The sequence below is a fragment of the Salvia hispanica genome, chromosome 5 (genome assembly GCF_023119035.1).
Source record: "Salvia hispanica cultivar TCC Black 2014 chromosome 5, UniMelb_Shisp_WGS_1.0, whole genome shotgun sequence".
Lineage (NCBI taxonomy): Eukaryota > Viridiplantae > Streptophyta > Magnoliopsida > Lamiales > Lamiaceae > Salvia > Salvia hispanica.
This window is the reverse complement of record NC_062969.1, coordinates 14,605,826-14,629,874: the sequence shown is the minus strand read 5'-3', so window position 1 is coordinate 14,629,874 and position 24,049 is coordinate 14,605,826. Positions and strand designations below refer to the sequence as shown.

General features: G+C 36.0%; 2 protein-coding genes across 2 annotated transcripts; both read left to right on the top strand.

Annotated features, from left to right (window-relative positions):
• Positions 1-1,919: 1,919 nt before the first annotated feature.
• Positions 1,920-3,328, top strand: LOC125188866 (transcription factor bHLH36-like). Its single transcript, XM_048085932.1, has 3 exons — positions 1,920-2,292; positions 2,661-2,993; positions 3,097-3,328. Exons 1-3 carry the CDS (start codon positions 1,972-1,974, stop codon positions 3,160-3,162), a joined length of 720 nt encoding a protein of 239 aa, XP_047941889.1. The 5' UTR covers positions 1,920-1,971; the 3' UTR covers positions 3,163-3,328.
• Positions 3,329-10,271: 6,943 nt separating this feature from the next.
• On the top strand, positions 10,272-11,608 carry LOC125188865 (transcription factor bHLH126-like). Its single transcript, XM_048085930.1, has 3 exons — positions 10,272-10,663; positions 10,875-11,240; positions 11,316-11,608. The coding sequence occupies exons 1-3, from the start codon at positions 10,352-10,354 to the stop codon at positions 11,379-11,381; spliced, it is 744 nt and encodes a 247-aa protein (XP_047941887.1). The 5' UTR covers positions 10,272-10,351; the 3' UTR covers positions 11,382-11,608.
• The last annotated feature ends 12,441 nt before the right edge of the window (positions 11,609-24,049 follow it).

Genomic DNA, 24,049 nt, shown 5'->3' with positions numbered 1-24,049 from the left:
CATCTGAATTTATTGACGTAAAACAATACATGTGTAAAAGTTACAGACATGACTAATTAAATATAAAACAATTCGTTTAAGTAGACGAAACTTTTTTCCACGTATTATTTTCTGTTTCACGCATCATATATAATATCCCTAAAATAAGAAATTACGATGAAATTGAAAAAATATCGAAATTATGATATAATTGACCACTTTTTAAAATATGAAAATATAATTTAACTAAACCTAGTGATTTTTATTACAATTTTCCCTTTAATTTATATCTTAGCATACAAACATGCAATACTCTTACTACCTAATACTACTATATAAATATCGATTTGAAATAAATGAATATATTTATATTATGAAGAGTACTTTTGTAGTACTCCACTAGATAGATTTACGGGTCAAAATCGTAACATGATACAGTAAATAATATTGATAAAACTTTACATAACAAATCGAGAATGTCAAGCAAAATAGTTTATTTTAATTTCCCCTTCTTAACAAGGACCGATCCCTCACGTGGAGCTACCTACACCATTAATTGGTTGCTACTTTTATATTCTCTGTTTAACTAAAGGTATATGATAGCTCATTGAATAAAAGTATCGAAAATATCAGTCTCACTATTAAAACATAGCAAGATATAATCAAAAAAATATTTATTGGAATTATTCTTTTTAAAGTAGAAAAGGCATAAAGTGACTATCTTCTTTACATTATTATTACAAGGGCAATGCGGAATTCAGTCAGCATCCCCACCAACTATATCCATTGCAAGCTTAAAGATGTCAAATTGAAAATTAGATATTAGCACCCTCATACATATTTAATTATATGCACGTATATTCTTTTTCCTTTACAACCCTTGATGATCAATGAGGACGAAATCCTAGATGATATGATTCTCATCATGTATTAATTCTAGCTAGGGTTGCAATATGAATAATTTCACAACCACCAAAAGCAGACAGCTGGGGCAGGAACAAAAAACAGTCCAAGATACATGGATCTGAATTCAATATCATGATCGCTATCTGATTTTATTTATTTTTTAAGTATTGTGATCGCAATCTGATTTCTTTATCAGATGCATCCATCACTATTCATACTATTATATAGTAGTACTATACTTGAGCCCTATCAAAATTTAGTAATATAATACTAATATAATAAGTAAATTCAGAAATATATTTATATACTAATATTGAATATAATAAACTACTCCCTCCGTCCCAAATAATTCGACCCAGTATTTCATTTCGGGCCGTCCCATATAATTTGTCTCATTTCACTTTTACCATTTTTGGTAGTTGACCTCATATTCCACTAACTCATTCATACTCATATTTTATTATAAAACTAATACTTTAAAAGTAGGACCCACATCCCACCAACTTTTTCAACTCACTTTCCATTAGATTTCTTAAAACTCGTGCCGGGTCAAAGCGTCCCAAATTATCTGGGACGGAGGGAGTATAATGGATATTCGTATACTCAACAATTATTTCTAATGAGCAATAAAGTGTATGCTCTATTAACAGTCATATGGAAGAAACTTGAGAAATTGCTGATTAAGATTGAATCAAGAGAGACGTACCAATTAAAACAAATTATCCTTTAGATAGTGAAATGAAGAATAGAATTAATACTTTTAATAAAAGTGTGTGAATGCATTTTAGTGATACAAAACCCCAAACTGAAAGCTTTCCTAAATTTCCGGCGCCTCACGACAATGATAATAATGCGTTTATTTCAACGTATGAATTGCTTTCTTTAATCTATTTGTCTATAATCAGTCACTATACACATTAACACAAGTTTAAAATAAAAATATTCAACGTAGGGTCATATCATCCCTTTTCTTTGAAAGATTTTTCATGAGTTATAGAGATCTCAACGCACTGAACCAACCAAATCCTCTTCTCCGACAAAAATCCCATTGAATATAGGATTTTGAAGATCCTCAAATAACTCAAGATGTTTCCCTTCCAACCAAGCCACGATGACTTAGGTTTTGGAATCCCAACTACTTCTCAATCATGCCAAATCCAGGATGATATTAGTATGGATTATCATTTCTTGGAACCTAATTTAATCAATTTCTCTGTGGGAAGCAATGATGGAGAAGTGAGTAAAAGAATAGATCTGGAGTTTTGCAAAAAAGGGCAAAAAGAGAGGAGCAACCATGGAGGCACTAGCAAGAAGGTTATGCACCGCGAGGTGGAGAGGAAAAGGAGGCAAGAAATGTCACACCTTTATGCTTCTCTCCGCTCCCATCTTCCTCATCATCTGCTTAAGGTCAATTTATTTTGTTTTTTTAGTTCGAATCATGCCATTCTAAAAAAAGTCTCTAGATCGAAGCTCAAACCCATAGGTCGAATACGCTTTTTTTTTTTTAATTTTAAGAAGGATCGATGATAATTAATTCCCTGTTTCTCATATGTGTGACTTGAGCCACTGATCTATTGGTTTGAAGGGAAGTTCCTTACGAACTGAGTTGCGCTTTGTTGTCTTGAGTTTAGATGGTTTGAATTTGCATAGCTTCTGATTTTAGGGTTTGAGTAATAATATTATGTACCATAGTCCATTGTTACTTAGATAGCTTAACTACGATCTATGTATATTATATTATAGTTAAAGTTGTCTTCGTGGTATTGAAATTTTAGGGAAAACACAGTGTTTGTGATCAATTACAAGAAGCTACCAGTCACATTAAAAAGATGGAGAAAAATATTGAAGAATTGAAAGGTCGTAGAAACAAGTTGAAGAGTTTGCTTAGTTCTTCAGGTGGAAAGGATGAAAGTTCAAATGGCAGAGGCAATGTGGCAGTAAACATAGTCTCGGATGGAATGGAGATTCTTATCTCACACAGCATCGAAAGATCTGATGATTTTGAGCTGTCTCAAGTTCTTGCAGAATTACAGCGGAGTGAGCTTGATGTTATTCACATTGTTTCTTCTAGAACTAACGAGAGATATGTCCACAAAATCCAGGTTGAGGTAAAATTCAAGAGACTAAATATACTAGTAGTAATATTTCTTCAAGAAGTAGAAGAGCTTGTGTTTTGGTTGAGTTTCTAGCTTAATTTATGTGTTGTTGCAGAGCCAAGGAATGGATAAACATGGAGCGTTGGTTCTGCAAGAGAGATTGAGCAAGGCCATACAGTAATATTCTATGAATACTTTGTCCCTTTGAGTTAGAAACATGGTGTGGTTAAAATGTAACTTATATATATGCTTTCTGGTTATTCTAAAAATGATCATATATATTCTGTATGAGCAACATTGCTAGTGATTTTCGGTGAAAGATATCAAATAATGATGAACATTATTCACTTGTTACTTAGTATATATATAACAGCATTGTTAGTGATTTTTTTCCCCTTTTGTAAGTTGCAACATATCAACCAGCCAGCATGACCTTGAGAGAACATGCATGAGAAATCTGAATATATGTCTGGGTGATGGATATGTGATATGGGGTTAGTATATAAAATTATTCTTGGGTACTTCTCGTACGGATAATATCATACTTGTATATCTATTTATCATGGCAATATATAATGAAGCAGCCTGCTGTACTCGGATAGATATCATCTTGAATTTGATAGTTGATTGTGATTTGTGTAAATCATCATAATGTCAATAGTTGTGGGTTTCAATATTCTCTCTTTTATTCCTGTGTGAGTTCATCACCATGCAGTCAGCTTCGGAAGAACTGAGATGAGATGCTAACACGGACCTATACATAAACATATTGTATTCTAATAGTAATATTCATATTGTTATTTAGCTGCATTTTACTTATAATATATAGAGTATTTCTTAGGAGTTGATATAATTATTTTCATAGTTTTAGGAATTTATTTGATTTATTTTAGTATGTAACTATATATATATATATATAGAAATAATATTAATATATTATAATATTATTATCTTTTATTTATTTTAAAATATTAAAATTAGAATCTAATATTTAATATTAGAAATAATATTAATATATTATAATATTATTATTATAGTGTCGTTATTGTGGCGTGTCATAGTGTTGTTATTGTGTTGTGTTGATCCGAAGTGGTTTGTGTCGTTAATGTGTTCGTGTCGTGTTCGTGTCTGGGGAAGCGGGTCGTGTTCGTGTTTGTGTTTGGAGTTTTCTTAACGGATTGTGTTCGTGTTTGTTGTTATCGTGTCGTTGACACGATAACGATACAATACGCATGATTTGCCACCCCTGGACTGTTAACCCCTAATAGCACTACTTGGATTCTAATAAATTTGAACTATACGTTGTTGAAGTGCATGGTTTAAAATTGAACATTATTACTAGGAGATGAGGCTCGCCTCATTAACAGCAAATTTGCCGTAAATAGATATAAACTTAACAAAACTATTTTCATAAAAGTAGTGATTTAGAGACATGTCTCCATGCCATAATGTCCCTATGTTTTTTTGCCATAAGAATAATTTATATATGTACTAATATACCCTTATTTCAAAAGAAAGGAAATTAGATCCGTTTGATTATAAAAGAAAAGTCCAATCAAAGTACATTAACTATTAACTTTCAATAATTTTGGAGAATTATAATTAAGTCGTTAATAACCCTCTTTAATTTTGCATAATATAAAAGGATTTGAATTGGTTTACCTTCAAATGAAAATTCTTATTTTATTTTATTTTATTCAAACACTAATATAAAAATTAACTTTTCAATTGAATTTGTTCATCTAATAGTAATCAATAGCAACTAATTATTTTATTATTAGATAATTCTTAAAATTCTAAATTATAAAAATAGTTTATATACATGTATATTAATTTCTTAGTATTATTATCAAACAAATAATCAAGTCTTTTGATCTAATTATTTTATGAGTATTAAATCACTTTTAAAATTTGACTTATTAGTAGTCATCCACATCTATTTATTTTATTGGTATTAAAAACTTACTTATTTAGTAGTCATTCATAATAAATTATTTTATTATTAAAGAATTAACTTTATACCATGGAATTACTACGATTAAATATACGGAAAAACTTGTAAATATATTTTTTCATCGAGATTCTACATAATGTTCCAAAACTTAATGAATAAATTATGAGATAGAAAGAGAAAAAATTAAGAACAAATTTCCATAAATAAAAATGATACTGCTGATTATAGTGAATGGACCAAAATGAACATAACCAAAAGAATTAGTATTTTTATAAAATTATTAATGCATTAGAAATTTTAATTTTTGAAAAATATTTATTTTTTTATATTTTCATTTTCAAACAAAAAGAATAGGTGAAATTGATAAAATTTTCTTATACTTTTCTCTTTTCTATTATAAACGGATTATAAAAATTTGAAGTGAATTACATTTAAAAAATTATAAAAGTGTGTAACAAAATGTGGGTCCCATTTCTCTAATATTCTATCTTCTTTAGGTATATATTTTAATTTTAATTCATATCTTCCACATTTATATATATTCCATAATTAAGCTAGCACATCCTTATTTAAGCCATTATGCGCATAGTTGCTTTTTTTAAGATGTAGGGGCAAAAAGGTAGATGTAAAAAAGTGTAGATTTAATTAAAAATATAATATAGTATAAGATTACAATTTTAACCTTATTATGGCATTATGGCTTGGAGACATTATGTCTCTAAAACATTTTTCTTTTCGTAAATGAGTGTAAATGTTCACGTCGTACACCAAGATTTTGCATTGAGCACTGTAGTTAAATACTCCATCTGTCTATAATTTAAATAACCATTTTGCCATTTTAAAATATTCATAATTTAAAGAACCAATTATTTTTTCCACTTTAAAGTTAGTGGAAATTTTCACTAACTTTTTCACTCACAATCCATTACTCCCTTCGTCTCATGTTACTTGAATCATTTCTTTTTGCACTTGTTAGGAAAAATGATACTATAAATAGTTAAAGGGAGAAAGAGTAAAGTAAAAGAGAGAATAATGTATAGAATAGTATTCTTGTTCGTTTTTTTTTTTTCTTATTTTACTCTCTCTACTTTAACTATTTATTAAAAAAAATTCGAAATGAGTGCAAAAGAGAAGTGACCCAAATAACATGGGACAGATGGAGTGTAAAATATTAAAAATGAGACTCATATTTCACTAATTACTTAATTTTCAAAGTTAAAAAATTTCCTAAAACTCGTACGGCTCTTTAAATGATAGATGGAGTGAGTATTTAATAAATTATTGTAAACTAGACTGTGTTTTATATATTAACATTCCTTCATTTTATTCAACTCTTGATTAACTAATATATAAAAATAAGACACGCATTGATTCCACTGACTTTTTCAAATTACTTTTTACTTTATATTTTTTTTAAGACTTTGTCCAGCACAAAAATGGACTAAAATGTTGGACTAAAAAATAGAGGAATGAGAAAGTATCTCAATTATCTAATCATTATTTATATGACTTTCGTTTATTTTCACAAACTTTGAAGTAGGTAAATATTACTACTATGAATTTTGTAGGAGTGTGAACTTCCCATTAAATCCCGTTTATTAGAAATGATGTGGAAGATCAATTTCCATTGTTTCCATTATGTGTGGAAGATTGAATTAAACATTTTTTACGAAAATAGATGACATGACACTTAAAGTTACTCCATCGGTTCCACCTTGAATATTTTTTTCTATATTAGAAAGTTCTATTTTTAGTTGAATCATTTTTATACATAGTAATAATTAATTCAATTTTCATTTTTCTCTTATTTATTCTAGTTGAATCATTGTATATAGTTACTTTATTTTTTCTATTTTTTTTTCTTTCTCTTACATTTTTCTCTTTTTCGTTCAATACAATAATAGTGCAAAATATACACACCACCACAGCTACAAATGACATCACCTCATCAAAAAAGTACTCCATATATTAAAAAATCATAAATTAAAACCCCATTTTCCCCACCATTTCACGCCCACCCCGACAGTAGATCACGACGACACATCATTAATGTAGGATCTTGAAGTGGGAATCCCCCGAGCTTGCCGCCTGCCGTGTCTAACAACGTCGATGGATCAGGGCATGGGCAAGGATTTTATTTTAATAGATCTGGGTAAAATTTAGAAAATTTGAATTTAATTGTAAATCTTCAAAAAACAAAGGGACGCAGTTTAATGAAACTACTTATGAGTTCACTATTGCATACCGATCGTGCCACGTCGTATGAAAAATTAACACTTCTTTCGTTTCGTTATAAGCGAGGTGATTTTTTAGCATAAAATTTAAAATTTGAATATTTAAAAAATTAATTAGAGACACAGTCAAATATGAGAGATAAGAAAATATCAAATTTTTAATATTAAAAGCAGTGTGACTAAGGAAGTAATTACAGTCAGATATTTATAATAAAATAAATAGGGTCCTATTGAAATACTACCATTATCATATTGGATAACAACTACTCCCCCGTTCCAATTAAGTTAGGGAAAACTTTTGGACACAGACATTAAGAAAAAGTGTGTTAAATGATTAAATAAAATAAAACAGAAGATGAGAGATTAAAAAAATAGAACAGATAAGAGAGAGTAAAATAAATAATAGAATAAGGTAAAAATAATTAGATGTTTTATTTTTTTAAAAAAATGAAAATGACTTAACTTTGTTGAAACATCTCAAATAAGAATACGACTTAATTTAGTTGGGACAGAGGGAGTATCTAGTATGAATGTGGTTGGATTTAGAGAATTGACCACCGAGATTAAATCATATGAATGTCAACTCTTTTTTATAAAGATGACAACCGTGAAAATAACATATGAATATCAATTAGCTTTATAGAAATGTCTACCGAGGTTAAATACGACATTTGTTGACATCATATCTATACATCTAACAACCTTAAAATGATACAGAGTAGTATTTGTTATTATCAAAGAAATAGTTATCGTTTTATTACATCTCAAAATAGAAATATAGATAAATGTACAATACATTTAAGACTACCAACAAAAATTTTTAGTCGTGTGGAATTTTAGTGATAAACTTACATAATTGTATATACATAATGCGATAATTTTGTCATTTTCATACTTTTCTAAAATAATGAAAATTATTTATTTTAATTGATATTTTTTATTTTAATAAAAAAAGGTGTGTTACTAAATAGAGTTTTTCAAAAAGAAATTCTACTAATTCAGGTTAAAGAACTTAATAATCAGATTTAATTAGTATGGATATATGAGTACATCAGAGGACAGAGGGTACCTTGTTAGATTATTATGACAAGATCGACATCCTGACCAACTATATCTCTATCTTGATTACACACTCCTAATGCCCAATTGAATTGGATATGGAGATCCTGAAATATTATATATTTAATTATATATAAATAACTAATTGAAGATGATTCCTTTACAACCAACATGAGCTCATGGAATCCAAACCACTCCTCAAGAGGATAAAATCTCGGACAATATATGATCCTATCTGTATAGTACTATTATGCATTCATGCGATAATATACTAACTAATTAATAATTTTTCACAACCAGCAACAACAGACAGCTGGGGCGCAATAGTCAGAGAAATATGCATGGATGAATTTAATATCAAGATTGAAATTTCCTAGGTGATAAAGAGAAGCTCATAAACATTTGTCAAATATGTCAGATTCTATCCACAATCTGATTTCCTTATATTTGGAGATTGGGTCATGATATTGCTCATCATCACTGCCAGCTACCGCACTTGCTCATACATTCCCCTCGTAAAGTTCACTAATTGTGGCATTCATTAATTAGTACTAATTGTACTAATTAATTAAGCAAGGGCAACAATTAGACAATTGGTGAGGGAAGTTAGCTAGCCAAATCTGAAAAGAGAGATTTGTCCGTTTATATTAGACCATTGCCTATGTGGATTGGATGAAAAGTTCTGGTGGAAATTAATCTAAAATAATATAACTGATATATAAAACTAATGCAAATCTCAACCAGTTTTTAGCCTCACACAATTGACATTAAAAATAAGTATTCTAATTGGAAATATAAGTACAACATTCCGTACACGAAAAATCACCAAAATTATTTTTCTGGTAAAAATTTTCTCTTTAATGAATTGTGTCTCATTTTTCACTAATAACACCTCAATAATTTTTTCTTTTATCTTCCACTTAATTTACAATTATGCTATTGAGGGAGTAATATGAAGGAATAAAAATGGAATGGAATGATTGCTATTTGGTAAATGGAAGGAATGATTATTTCTATGGAAAATGGAATGGTGATTTCTAAGACAAAATATATACGCTCCGTTTCTATTAAGATGACACACTTTCTTTTTTAATTTGCCCAAAATAAGATGATACATTTTTATTTTTAGAAACAATAAAATAATTTCTCTCTCCAAGTAATACATCAAACCACTTTTTCTTTCTCAAATTAATATATTCAACTCATTTTCCCTTCATTTAACACTTGCACTCATATATTTTCTTTTCAATTAAACACATTAACTAACAACTTCTAAAATCTCGCACCCACTGATAAATTTGTACTTTTAGCTGAAATAGAGGGAGTATCATGCTAAGGAACATCAAACTAAGAAGGGCCTTAGGAAACAAAGTGTTGTGGCTCTCACTCAACAACTGCACCACCATCAAGGGTTCGCTAGGGTTGTAAAGGAATGATTCCTTTACAAAAACAAGCCGAGCTCGAGTGAGTCATGATTGGAGGTACAAAATCGCTATTAAACTCTAGTACTCCCTCCATTCACTAATAATAATTTTATTGACCCTTAATACGAGTTTAAATGCAAACTTGATAAAATATGAGATAGAAATAGATAAAGTAAATTAGAGAATATATGAATACAATTGGAGAAATAAAGGTAAAACGATGAGTAATAAAAAATTGAGGGTAACTTTCAATTTTGAATATGAAACGAATTTTAGTAGACGGTGGGGATATAAAATATAGAACCTAAAGTAAAACCTGATAATAAATCAAAATTATTTGCGCTCCATAATAAATTAAAACTGGAAAAAAAATGAAATAATGTAGAAGATGGACGTCAAGAAGGGAAGTAGGTTATCCCAATTATTATTTAGAAAATCCGGCAATAAACTATGCGTGTTGATTTGATGATAGAGCAATATTCGGTGGGAACATCCCTTTGTGAATGCATTTTTAATAGTGAAGAGAAAGCAAGTCATTACAGTCCATTAATAAACATTTAAAATGAGTAATACTATTAAGGTGGGGTCTGGTTTCTTCCTTTTCTTGTTTCTGCAGTGGAATTAAAGGGGCATTACATTTACAGACTCCCCAACCGTTCCATCAAATTCCAATTCAAAATTAGATTCGAAGATCTAAACATGTTCTCCTTCCAGCCATGTGATGAGCTGGTTTTCGGTTCCCCAACCACTCCTCGACAACATCCGATTATGATGGACCACTCCTTGCTTGAGACCAATTTATTAAGTTTCTCTTCCACTTCAAGAGAAGATCAGCCGATCGGAGCTTCAAACTTGGGATCGCCGCCGCCGCCGCCAAGGCAAAAGGGTCAGACCAGGTTTGGATCATATAATAAGAGGGTTTTGCACAGAGATATTGAAAGGAAGAGGAGGGAAGAAATGTCCAAGCTTTGTGTTTCTCTCAACACCCTTCTTCCCGTTGAGAACAAAAAGGTCAATTTGTTTATTTATTTTCATTTTTCTTGCTGAAAAATTTAGGGTTTTATGGTCTATGGTTTAGGTTAGAGCTGAACCCTAATTATCAAAATTCAGACAAAAAAAAGAGGCTCAAAATTAGGGCTTTTCATACACTGCTTGTTACTAAATGGTTTTAGGTCTATCTCTAAATTTTTTTATTTTTGGGCTCTCCATGTTTTTATGATAGGGGAAAAGCTCTGTGAGCGATCAAATGGAGGAGGCGACGAAGTACATAAAACAGATGCATGAGAAAATGGAAGAATTGCGAACTCGAAGAGATAAGCTAAAGAAATCATACTACAATTCTTCTTCTTCTTCCTCTTCTTCTCGTGGCACGAACGTTGAATTTATTTCAGATGGTAGCACTAGTAGATTGCATAAAGGTGTGGCGGTGCACCGGATCATGGACGGATTGGAGATCATCATCACCACCAAGAGCCCTCAGTTCGAGCTCTCTCACGTGCTTGCGCTACTCCTTCAAAGAGAGCTCGATGTGGTTAGCTGTGTTTCCACCGCAACAAATGGTGGATTTCTCCATACAATCGTTACTAAGGTTATTGAAAAAAAAAACTGTGTTTTTCACAAATATACACTGACTATGATTGAGTGTAACGCCCTTCATTTGCAGGCCAGCAATAGGAGTAGCCTTGATGTGTGGGGGCTGCACGACAGATTGACTGAGACTATCAAGTAATGAGGGTTATTTATAGCAAGTGAGTGAGAATTTGGAGTTTATGAATAATTGGCTTGTTTGATATAGGGAACTTACATGACATGACATGTGTGACCGGTCTGGTAACTATGCACATTTGATTTTAGAATTATCTTGGTGGTGCCCAAACAATAGTGCATAATTTGATTTTTGTACTGACAACTCCAGAGGATGGGCATAAGGTAAAAAATAATCTCAATTTTGGATCACTAGTTAGTTGTAGCATTTTTCTCGGCCATGTTCACGAAATTAGAAATCATGCATCTCCATTATTTCATTTTTTTTTCACGAAATTTGCTCCAAGACTGTTGCACAAATCTTGGAATTTATTTTGATAATCGACCATTTTTATTTATATACTCCTACATTACTAGTTCATCTTTTAATTCTCGATGGGGACTCTATTTCTCATTACTAGAGGTTTTGTTTGTTCTTATATCCTGTTTGGTTGTCATTTATCTTACAAACTTGCACTGTGAAGATGTACATCGGGCCGTCTCCAAACTGTTAAGATTTATAATTGTGTTTAATGATTATCCATCCTAACTACCTCTACTCATGTGACTAATTTTATCCATATTAAGAATATTTAGATAGTTCTCCCTTCGTCCATTATTAGGAGCCCGGTTGATCATTTTAGTCTGTCTGTCATTAGGAGTCTCGGTTCACTTTTACCATATATTATAGAACTAATATACATAAATAGGTCTCACATTCCACTATATATCTTTTTCCGTTCATTTTCCTTTGTATTTCTTAAAACCCGTGCCGTACTCAAATGGGACTTCTAATTGCGGATGGAGGGAGTATCATTTTGTTTAACGTATGGAACACCACCTATATGTTCGCATGCTATACTTGGTCTCATTATATTCTTTACAATTTAAGTTGAATGTTTGTATTTTTGGTCTCTTATTTAGCTTAAAAGGTTTTGCATGTGCATGTTAGCGAATCGTGCTAATAATTAGTAATGTTAGTTACACTGATGGCTAAATTTTGACAGTGGTCCATATATAGGACAAAATTTACTCAGTATGCAAGTTGGCTATCCTATGATGTAGCCTATAAATTATAACAACCTTCTGCATGCATGAGTGCTCTGAATTATTGAGATGATTTGGAACGATATTAATTAATACAGTTGGTACTGAGCTAGTAGCCATTTATTTAATCAGCTCAATCTTTTGTTCGTTGATAATATCTGAATGAATATAGTACATACGTTAGTGTTGTGTTGTTTATACTTTATTTAAAGCGTGGAGGATTGAGAGGGTTCATTTCAGATTGATAAATTTGTTTTTGTATCTCAATTTTTTTGCCTGAGCCAACAAATGTCTTTTGACAGGATTTTGGTACTAACATTTATAGATGCTTGCATAAATAATTCACTAAACATTTTAATTTCTGAAAACAGCTTGCAGTTTGTTGGCCTGTTTTTCAAGAAAGTGTGATCTTTAATCAGATCATGCAAGATTTCATGCCCTTGAAAAGTGGCTGGACTTCCAAAACCAGCTCATAATTTGATTAATCTATATAACATCTTTAATTTTGTTATACGCGTATATTAAAATCATTTCTTCCATCTGGCTTACGATCAAGAAGCTGATATGGTAGGTCAGCTCCATACATGGCAATCTGATCTATAATATCTAAGATTCCATTTATTGGAAATAAATGTTTTTAAATAGGAGAGATATGAAATGGCCCTACACATATATTTCCAATTTCGCTCCCCTCATCCCGGCCCGGCTGTATTGTGACTTGTGAGGGGTGTTCAATTAGGGTATGCAGTGGCCAGCTAAATGGGAATCGATCCTTGCCCACTTATGCAATTCTACCCCTCCAACTGTGCTGCCCGTGCGGGCTATATTTCTAATTTTTCATATTACGTATAGGGACTGACTTGCTTCCTACCTCCCGATCTCTAGAATTTTATGAATATTTACAAGAATGCTATTTTGATTTAAAACTATTCCCTCCGTCCCCGATTAAAAGTCACACTTTTTCATTTCGGTATGTTCCCAATTAAGAGTCACACTTCATTTTTACCATAAATAGTAAGTATATCTAACATTCCATTAACTCAATTCACTCACATTTTATTATAAAACCAATATAAAAGAATGGATCCCACATTCCAATAACTTTTTCAACCAACTTTTCTTTACATTTCTTAAAACTCGTGTCCGGTCAAAGTGTGACTCTTGATCGGAGACGGAGGGGGTATAATTTAATAAATATTGATTTTCGTTAAAGAATTTTGTACAATTAAACTTACGTTGCTTCAATTACTGGAACATATCAATCACTTTTAATGCCATTTTGAATAATAAAATCAGATAAAAATAGCTAGATAATACTCCCTTCGTCCTATTCAAGATGGTCACCTTTCCTTTTTTTTTGTCCCAATTAAGATGACCACTTTCCAATTTTAGAAATAACCTTCTCTCTCCTCTCTCTTCATTAAAATATTCAACTACATTTTTCCTCTCTACTTTATTCCACATAATAACACTTCTTAAAATCTCGTGCCACTCTAGAATGTGGTCATCTTGAGTGGGTGACTCGATTTATTTTAAACACGAGAATTACCCGCAAGTGTACGGGGCTAGTGTAGCAATAAACAAGTACGAGTATTGTATCCACGAAGACAAATTGTGCAACTCAAGTACCACGAACCGATTTTGACTACTATCTAGAAAATCCGGAAAGGTTGGTTTTGATTTTGAAAAACAATTAAACATGCACAAGACAAAAGCACGCAACAAAAAACGAGTTTCAAGTAAGAGAACGAGGTAGAGTCTTGGATCCAACTACAACAAACACGATGTGAACAACTCAACAACTTCGATTACCCATTTGAAGTCTCTAGGATTACTAGGAAAGCCGCTAGTCTAGACTAAGCCCTCTCTCGAGTGCACTTAACCAGTTGATTAATCATTAATATTGAAGTCTCCTTCTAATACGTCACAATTAACTCCTTAAAACAAAAGGCTCAAGCCCTCACTCTAGAATTCCTTCTCTCGAATGCAAATTATCTAGGTGTTGTTCATTCTTTTATCAATCCTAATTAGGTATCTCTCGATTACTCAAAACTAGGTCAACAAATCCAATTGGTAGCTAAGCAATTGAATTGAAAAAGCACAAGAACGGAACAAAGAAATCACAAGAGCAAAGGTAATCAAAAGTCCTAGAATTAATCACAAGTATTCATTGTAGTCTTCACCAAAACTCTACAAATGATTTAGCTACTCATATCCAAAGCAAATTCACAAGAGAAATCCATAGAAAGAGAATTGAACATAGTAAAACTAAATAAGATACTCCCAAGGGTGAATTGAATGGGCAAATCGTCTTCGTCTTCAAACTTGTTGATGAATCGGACTCTTTGTCGCTTCAAACTGCTCTCAAAATGTGGAAACTGCTTTTGGGGCGTGTGGAAAGTGTCTGGAGTCGAACCCTAGGTCCTATTTATACCCGGGGCGAAAAATAGAAATAAAGCAGCATACGAGCAAATCGCCCGGCCGGGCGATTTTGAGTGACAAAACACCCGACCGGGCGTTCTTCTTAGAAGAGCGACCTTACGCAAAATGCCCGACCCGGGCGATTTCAGAAGGAAAAACGCCCGGGGACAGAGAGTTCGCCCGGCCTGAGGGGCAAAACGCCCGGCCTACTTCAGTAGAACGCCCGGCTTGTTCAGTAAAGCGCCCGGCTTGATCTTTTGGCTGCCATTTCGTCCGTTTCCACCTGTTTTGACTACAAAAACTCGACAAACTTATCAGAACACTAAACTAAGGGATCATAGATGAAAACTCAAGTAATGTGCTACAATATACTCAATTAAGCACTTTAAATCATCCAAAACACTTACAAAACTACGAGTTTATCAGTGGGACGGAGAGAGTATTATAAGAAATCTTCATTCTAAGCTATATATTAACACATTATTTTTTTTCTTATCATATTATCGTGGTGATGGGATTTGGAATTGTGAAAAACGTTACTATTATGTATAAGAAATAAATTTGTGTAAATAACGTGTGAAAGGATTAAGACGTTATTTTACATTAACAAATGAGTTTTTAGTTTAAGGGACACTAAGGGGTTAGAAAAGTTTTGATTTGATTTCTTCAAGGTATTTCTTCTAAGGTAATGGATTAGTTTATTACTATATTTTAGTGTTTTATCTATACATTGATTTGAATAACAAGTTATCGAATCGACGGACCATGAGGAGGCCGATATAATTTTAGCTTTTTTTTTATTTATGTCGGTCCATTATTTAAAGAACCATTTTGCCATTTTAAATTGTTCACGATTTATAGAACTTTTTATGTATTCCATCTTTGGTATACGGACCTCACATTCCCTCAACTTTTTACATTCATAATTTAATACTCCTTCTGTCCCATAGAAATAGTCAATATCCATTTATGGAAACCTTTTTCTCCTTCTTTTTCCTTTATCATTTATAGGCCCCAAAATCCACTACACAATTATAACTATTTTTTCTCATTCTCTCTTACTTTACCAATTATACATTAAAATCTGTGCCGACCCCAAATGGCTTATTTCTATGGGACAGAGGGAGTATAAAACTATTGTTTTAAATAGGTCTCACATTCCACTCACTTTCTTCTTTTACTTTTCTTCACAAAGTTAAACAATTTCTTAAAACTCGTGTCGAGTCAAAATGGTTCTTTAAATGGCAGACCAGAGGGAGTATTTGTTCACTCTTGAACATCTTAGAGCTAACCGAAACCGATCTAGAATCAGTTAAAATCTAAACTTTAATACTCCATTCGTCCCATATGTGCACTTTCCATTTTCATCCATCCCATAAAAATAAATATGTGCATGATAAGGCTAATTGCATGCATCGGTTATGGGGTGAGAAAACATTTTATTTTGCTGAGTCTAACGCAATTTTTAAGACAGGTATGTGAAGGAGACGCTAGATCCAGGAAGAGCTGGAGACAATAGACTAGCAAAGGAAAATGAAGGAAAGTAAGCAGAACTGAAGGGAAAAGAATGGCTAGAAGAAGGAAGTCAATAGCTGAGGGCAACAAAGACTATTCATACCTCGCTGGACCCACTTCAACGCCTATAAATAAAGGAGCATGCATCACACGCCATATATGATTTTTGCTCTTAGCTCACACACTCACACACACACTTGGTAAATGGGAATTCTGGGATAGTTTAGGGTTTCTAAGGGGTTCATCTTCGGCGAAAGTCAGTGTAACACCGTCCTCTCGGAGGGCGAAGAAACAATCTGCTTTTAATTCGGTTTTCGCACTTTTAATCCGTCGAACTTCATTGTTTTGGAAGTCGACTTGGTTGTTGCTACTATTCGGTTAACTATGCATTTGGTTTTTGTCAAGTTGGTGTTATCTTATGTTGATTTATGATTCTGGGTTTTTGTTTGAAGTTTTATTTCAGCAGTTGAATGTTAATCTCTGTTTTGGATAATTTTGTACTTGATCTGGGGAAGAGGTTGTGGATCTGAATTGTTGTTGTTGATCGGTGGTTGTTTGTTGAATCTGAAGCTATGGATACACTTTTGGTTGGAGTTTGTGTCGGATGCTTAGATCCGGAGTGGATTTAGCATCCGAGGTTGGATCTGAACAGGGGAATCAAGTTGTGCATGGATTTCGAACTCTTTTGCTCTCTTTTCAATTTACTCCGTCTAGTAGCCGTAGATCTGCTTAGTTTTTAATTGTTAATCGTTAAATTGTTTTAAATCCAGTCTGCTTCGTTTCTGATTCACATTCCACCTCTGTTTTTACTGAATTTTTATGCAAATCGATTGGAGAAGATGATGTCGCTATTAGTTAGTACTTTAGTTAGTTGTTTTCTAGCTTTTCGTCTGTACTCTACCTTTTCAAAGCAAATGGTCCACACCGTCAGTTTATTTCTCAGGTCTAGGTAATTTAGAAATAATTTCTTAGATCTAGTAAATGTCTCATTTCCAGTTTACATGCATGATTTCTGTTCTGCCACTCTTTCAAAAACCCTCAACCACTTTACTAAACCTAGTATAGGGAAGTAGGGATCGATCCCACAGAGATGGATGCGTAATAATCATGTTCAAGGATTTGGACTTGTTTTTGGGGTTGGCTGCTGCCACGCATTTTTCTTGGGTTGAGGAAAATAAACTTAACTTGGGAATTTAAAACTGCTACGCTAACAGCTAGATCTAGGCGAAACAACAAAAGCATGCACGAAAACTACCCGAACAATCACTAGATCTAAGAAACTACTCTAATTACCTAGACCTGGGAAACAAACTGACCGTGGGGACCATGACTGAAAAAGCAGAGTACGGACGAAAAGCTGGCAAAACAACTAACTCTGGTACTAACTAACAACGACATCATCTTCTTCAACCAAATTGCGTAAAAACTCAGAATAAAAACAACATGAACCAAATCGGAACAGAGCAGACTGAATCTAAACCATTTTAATGAGTAACAATGAAGAACTAAACAGATCTACAGATGCTAGACGAAGTAAAACAGAAAGCAAGCGGAAAACTCAAAATCCATGCACAACTCAACCTCCTCACTTCGGATCCAACCTCAGACGCTAAATCCACTCCGGATCCAAGCGTCCGACACAAACTCCAACCAAAAGAAACATTTCATAACTTCAGATTTAAACAACAACCTCCAATCAATCAACAAACCACAGATCTATCACCAAATTCCCAGATCGAGTACCACCGCAGCAAAAACAGAGATCGACATATAACTTGTCAAAATAAACTCTCAACAGCAGGATCTATGTAAATCAACTTGAAAAATCACAGATAAACGCAAACAAACAGAAGTGAATAGATAATCAGTAGCATCAACAACCGAATCGACTCCCAAAAGTGAAGTTCGACCGTAAAAGTGCAAAACAAACTGAAATTTAAAGAGATTGTATCTTCGCCCTCACGCGGACGGTGTTGCAACTGAAACTTTCTGAAGAAATGAACCCCTTCGGAACCCAAACTACCCCAGATCTCCCATTCCCAAGTGTGTGTTATGTGTGTGAGCTAAGAGTGAGCGAAAAAAAAGTGATGATTTGTGTGTTGCATGCTCTTCTATTTATAGGCGTTGGAGTGGGGCCCAGCGAGGTATAGATAGACTTTGTTGCCCTCAGCTACTGACTCCCTCCTTCACGCCTTCTTTTTCCTTAGATTCTGCTCATTTTTACTTCATTCCTTCGCTAGATTGTTTCCTTCAGCACTTCCTTGATCTAGCGATTCTGTCACACACCTGGCTTATAAACCGTGTTAGACCCAGCAAAATGTAACGCTTTTCACCATATAACCGATGCATGAAATTAGCCTTATCAAACTGCTCACACTTAAACCATACTTGTCCTCAAGTATAAAGACAAGAAAAGGAAAAAGAATAAGGCGAATTTCAAGCAAGGTTATCCCCTGACCGACTCTTTAGACTCTAGACAGACTCCTAGACCTAGACACAATTTAAAACTTAAAAAGTTTAAGAAAAAACATACAAACACATAAACACATATGCATGAGCTAGCTTCAACTTTTAGGCAACCGTCCCCACAAGATTAAGGTCAATCCAATAGGTTGCACTCCTCCAAATAGGCCCTTTCCCTTCCTCTACCTAGCCAATCTGTCAGCTCTTGTCAAGATAGCCCTTTTTCTTACCCAATTGTTGGATTCACTCGATCACTCATTCCTCACCAGGGATGTTAGGATCGATTCTCTCTTAAGTTATTGCCACACCACTGAAGCGTCGGGTTATGAGAGTTCCTCCTTTTCCTGGGTCAGGCTATTATTGTTCCTACCCTTTAGACAACTTCCCCCTGGACTTCGTCCAGCTTATTCCTCCTTATATATATTTTTTATTTTCTCCCCCCTTTTTTTTTTTTTTTTTTTTTTTTTTTTCTCTGGACTTTGTCCAGCTTATTCCTCCATTTCCTCCTCTCTTCTGGACTTCGTCCAGCTTATAACACCTTACCCTGGACTTCGTCCAGCTTATACCTTCATAACCCAATTTCCTATTTTTTTTTCTCCTTCACAACTCTTCTCCCTAAGCATTCAGTGGCGGCCCTTAAACATGTGTTAGCTCGAAGTTATTTAAGGCTTATAACTCGCTATTATAGTAGGGCTTCACAACTAAGTAAGCAAAGGCATCCTCCATCGTTCTCACTTCACTCAGATTGACTTGGCTTATTAAAGGAAAAAGCTTCTAAGTTGAAATGCCTCCTACTTTCAATTACTTTCACTAAGGGAATCATGCCGTATTATATTCACTGGCTCATGCGACAAAACTTAGACCTAAAGACTCTTAACATGCAGACAAATTCATGCATTGACTCCTCTCCCCTCCCACTTCACTCAAGCTTGTCCCCAAGCCATCGTCGTGAAGGGGGGAAACAGAGAGATCAATGCAAAACAACAAAACAGGTTATAAAAACAAAAACTTCTCACACTTAGACCAAGCATTGGGCTAAGTGGGAGAAAAGCACAATAAAACAGAAAATACAAACTTCTCACACTTAGACCACGCAGTGGGCTAAGTGGGAGAAGACACAAACAATTACAAAACACACATAGGTAACAGAAATAATAATAAAAAAAGATAACTGAAAGCAAGAAAATTAAAAGTTACTTGGTCATGGGGTGGTGATTCACTTCTGGGGCTGGCTCCCTCGAGAGCCAGACTGGGGTGGGATTCCGGGTCGGGTCATCTTTACTTTCTTCTTTGCTGGCTGCTCCAGCTCTTCCTCTTCCTGTGCTGATGTTCGGGTACTGGCTTCCTCACTATAGACTTTGATTTAGATGGGGCTGGAACTTGTTTGGGAACGGGCGGGGAGATCAACTGCTTGAGCGATTGCTGCGGTTGCTTGACGGAGGGACTGCTCTGGATGGGCTGCTTGACTTCACTGCTGGACCCAGGAGTTACCTTCGACTGGGTCAAGGGGAGCGTCTGCTGCAACCACTTCAACATTTTCATCGAAAGCTCCACCGCTTCCGTCATTCGCTCATTTTGTTTGGCGCACTTCACCGCCAAATCTGCAATGTTGCCCCTCAGGGTCTTCACTTCCTCCCGATTCCCGTTCAATTCCTTTCTGATCCCACCAAGTTCCTTTATCATTTCCTTCCTCATCAACTGCATCTCCTTCTTCACATCCTGGACTTCCTTTCGTAGCTCTTCAACCTCTTCACTTGGCATGGCTTCCTCGGCTTCCTCAGGCTCTGCTTTTACCTTGTCTCCTAACGAGTAGAAGAGGGTCTTGGCGCCATGAGTCTGCAGCAACCCCTTGTTGAAAAAATAATCAACACTGAACACCTCCGGGGGTTCGCACATGACTACCAACGGAGCGGCCTTGGCAATCTTCATTTCTATGTTTCGTTGGAGGTAGGCGCCGAGGAGGTGGCAGGTATACATATGACGCGCAGGGTTGCTCGTCATTTGGTGGCATGCCTGAGCCAGCCAATAGCCTAGGTGCACCTTCACGCCTTTCGCCATGCACCATGTGAAGTAGAGGTCGGTAGTTGTAAGAGCTGAATTAGCGGTTCCCATCAAGTTGTAACTGACAAACGTCTGAGCAAAGCGGAGAATTCGGTCTTCGATGTGAGAGGCTTTGGAGTAGCTGGACTTAAACGTTCCCGCCTTGGGGTGAGTGATCAGTTCCCATGCCGTTTGCACCTTGAAACCGGGCGTGTTCTTCGGCACTCCAATCATCCTTTCATTCCATGCCCCCTCTTCATCCTCGGCTTGGGTAAACAACCCCATTCGCAGAGACCATTCCCGGATGCTCATCTCATATTCTTCATTAAAAAGCCTGAACGTTATTGAATCCGCGTCAAGATCAGTGGTGTTTTTTAAACGAAAGGTGGAGAAAAACTCCCTTGCTAGATCCACGGGCACCCTCTCCTGGCTGTGCTGTAGTAACCACTCAAATCCTATCGAATAGATACAAGCGCGGAATTCCTTGTCACATGCAATCATTTTAAGCTCCCTTGAGCTGTACTGCTTCCCAGATTTGGCCATCTTCCCAGCGCTACATCTTTCCTTGTACACTGCGGTCCTCTTCTGGTCGTCGAACTGCCTCATCTCCTCTAGCAGCTCTTTAGTCAGCCAGACTTCCGGACGTCCTGGAATAGGCTCTTCTTCAGCTTCTTCAGATTCATAATCGGGCTCAGGGATGGGCTCGTCTTGTTCCTCGACAGAGGGATCCTCGGTCATAGGGGAAAGGGTCTCCTCGACCTCCTTGACGGAGGGAGCTTTCCTTGACCGAGTAGATGAGGTCGCCGCCGCCTTCCCTTTTCTCGCCCTTTCCTTGGCCAGGCGGCGTTCCTCTGCCTCCGCAGCATCAGGAACTAAGTCATCGACTTCATCGAGGAGACTCCTCCTGGTGCGCCTCCTTTCTGCCCTCTCGTCTATCTTGGGTTCATCTTCCTCCTGGTCACCCACCAGGTCCACAATCAATTTCAGCCCTCCCTCGGGCTCCGGTACTCCAGTCGCAAGTAGATCTGCTTCTTCCAACAACTTTTCCGGGGTTTCCCCCTCATGTTCCACTATCGGGGTCGCCCCCTCAATATAAATGGGGTTCTCCCCCCAGACACCACTTGGGGTCGCCCCCTCTTCCACGAATTCAGGGGTCGCACCCCTGAAATCAGTTGGGGTCTCATCCCCAGTTTCCATAGGGGTTTCCCCCTCAGCAACATCCTTCACAATAGGGGTTTCCCCCTCAATCGTACTGTCCACAATAGGGGTTTCCCCCTCCACAACTTCATCTAAAACAGGGGTTTCCCCCTCACCAACTTCCTTACCTTCAAAATTAGGGTTCTCGTCACCTTGCTTCTCTGTCTCCACCATCGTCCCGCCGTTCGTCGCTCCATCTTCTTTCTCCGCCTCCTGTGAAGCGGTTTCTGCATGTTGAGATCCAGAATCTTGCGGCCTTTCTTCACGAAGATTCGCCGGTTGTGCAGCCGAGTCTGCCGGAATCGTCAGTGGTGGTACGACCGGCGCGGACGTCATTAGGCTAGCGGAGAACAGGGCATATACTTCTTTTGCTTTCTCGACGCTCCCCAATTTCTGCGTCAATTCCGCTAACAGGGCTGGGTCGTACACCGTTCTTTGTGAACTTCCGGTGAGTTGGGTTGAATCCATCACTGCAGATCTGAAATTGACAAAAAAACTGGGTCGAATTTGGGTTAGGGTTTGTTTTCTAGAGAGAGAATGAAAGTAGAGAGAAGGGAGAGTAAATTCAGTTTTTCGTCGATTTGGGATTATTGGAGAGAGAGAAGCGACGGTTGCTTTTCTGATGAAAGGATGGTGCAGTTGCAGGCATGATGTAAGCAACCGTACAACTTCCATAATTATCGGCAGATTTTGAAATTCAAATTTTCTCCGTCCCTCCTTGACCTCTTCCTTCAAGCTTTCCTTGACTTCTTCCTTCAGATTCTCCTCTAGATGATTCCCTTGATCATGATCCTATACTTAAAAAAAAAATTGAAGGTTCCAGACTCCCAGGTCAAGGTTAGAGTATAAAGTATCGGTTTCCTTCGGAGTCTGGTGCTTCGAAAATATTTTTGGATTTTCTTTAGTTTGAAAAATAATTAAACTATTTACACACTTCTTTAGAGTATTCCCGAGATTCCCTGGTTCAGTTTGTATTTTCAAAATTGTTAACCTACTACTTGACCCAGGAATTCATCGAGAATACCTCCTCGTCCGTCTAGGCGATAGTTGGGAGTGCATGTAGTGGAACTTCGTCCACCACACACAACTCGGAATTATCCCTATAGACTTTCACTCTATGACCATTGACAAGGAAAGGGACAGAGTTAGAAGCACTTCCCTGGATCTCCACTGCTCCGTTTGCGCGGATGCCGACGATGGTATATGGGCCGATCCATTTAGACTTCAATTTTCCTGGCATTAGCTTGAGCCGGGATTGGAAAAGGAGCACCTTCTGTCCCACATGAAGTTCCTTGACCCGGAGATTCTTATCATGCCATAACTTCGTCCTTTCTTTGTACCACATGGCAGACTCAAATGACTCCAGCCGAAGTTCCTCCAATTCTTGCAATTGTAACTTCCTCTCTTCTTCGCAAGCTATCGGCTTCATGTTCAACTCTTTCACTGCCCAGTACGCCTTGTGCTCAATACCAACAGGTAAGTGACACATCTTGCCAAACACAAGCCTGTAAGGCGACATTCCAATAGGCGTTTTAAAAGCAGTTCTGTAGGCCCACAATGCGTCTCCGAGCCTCTTGCTCCAGTCCTTCCTTGACGGATTAACTGTTTTCTCCAATATCGCCTTGATCTCGCGATTAGAAATCTCTGCTTGGCCATTAGACTGGGGATGGTACGGAGTCGACACTCTATGGTGAACACCATATTTCTTCATCAAAGCCTCGATGGTGCGATTACAGAAATGAGTTCCTTGATCCGAGACGATGGCCCGGGGAACTCCATATCTGTTGAAAATATTGGCCTTCAAAAATTTTGCCACCTCCTTCGATTCGCATGTTGTGGTGGCCTTAGCTTCTATCCACTTAGACACATAGTCTACTGCAACCAATATATACGTGTTCCCACAAGATGATGGGAACGGTCCCATAAAGTCCATTCCCCACACATCAAAAATTTCACACACGATCACCGGGA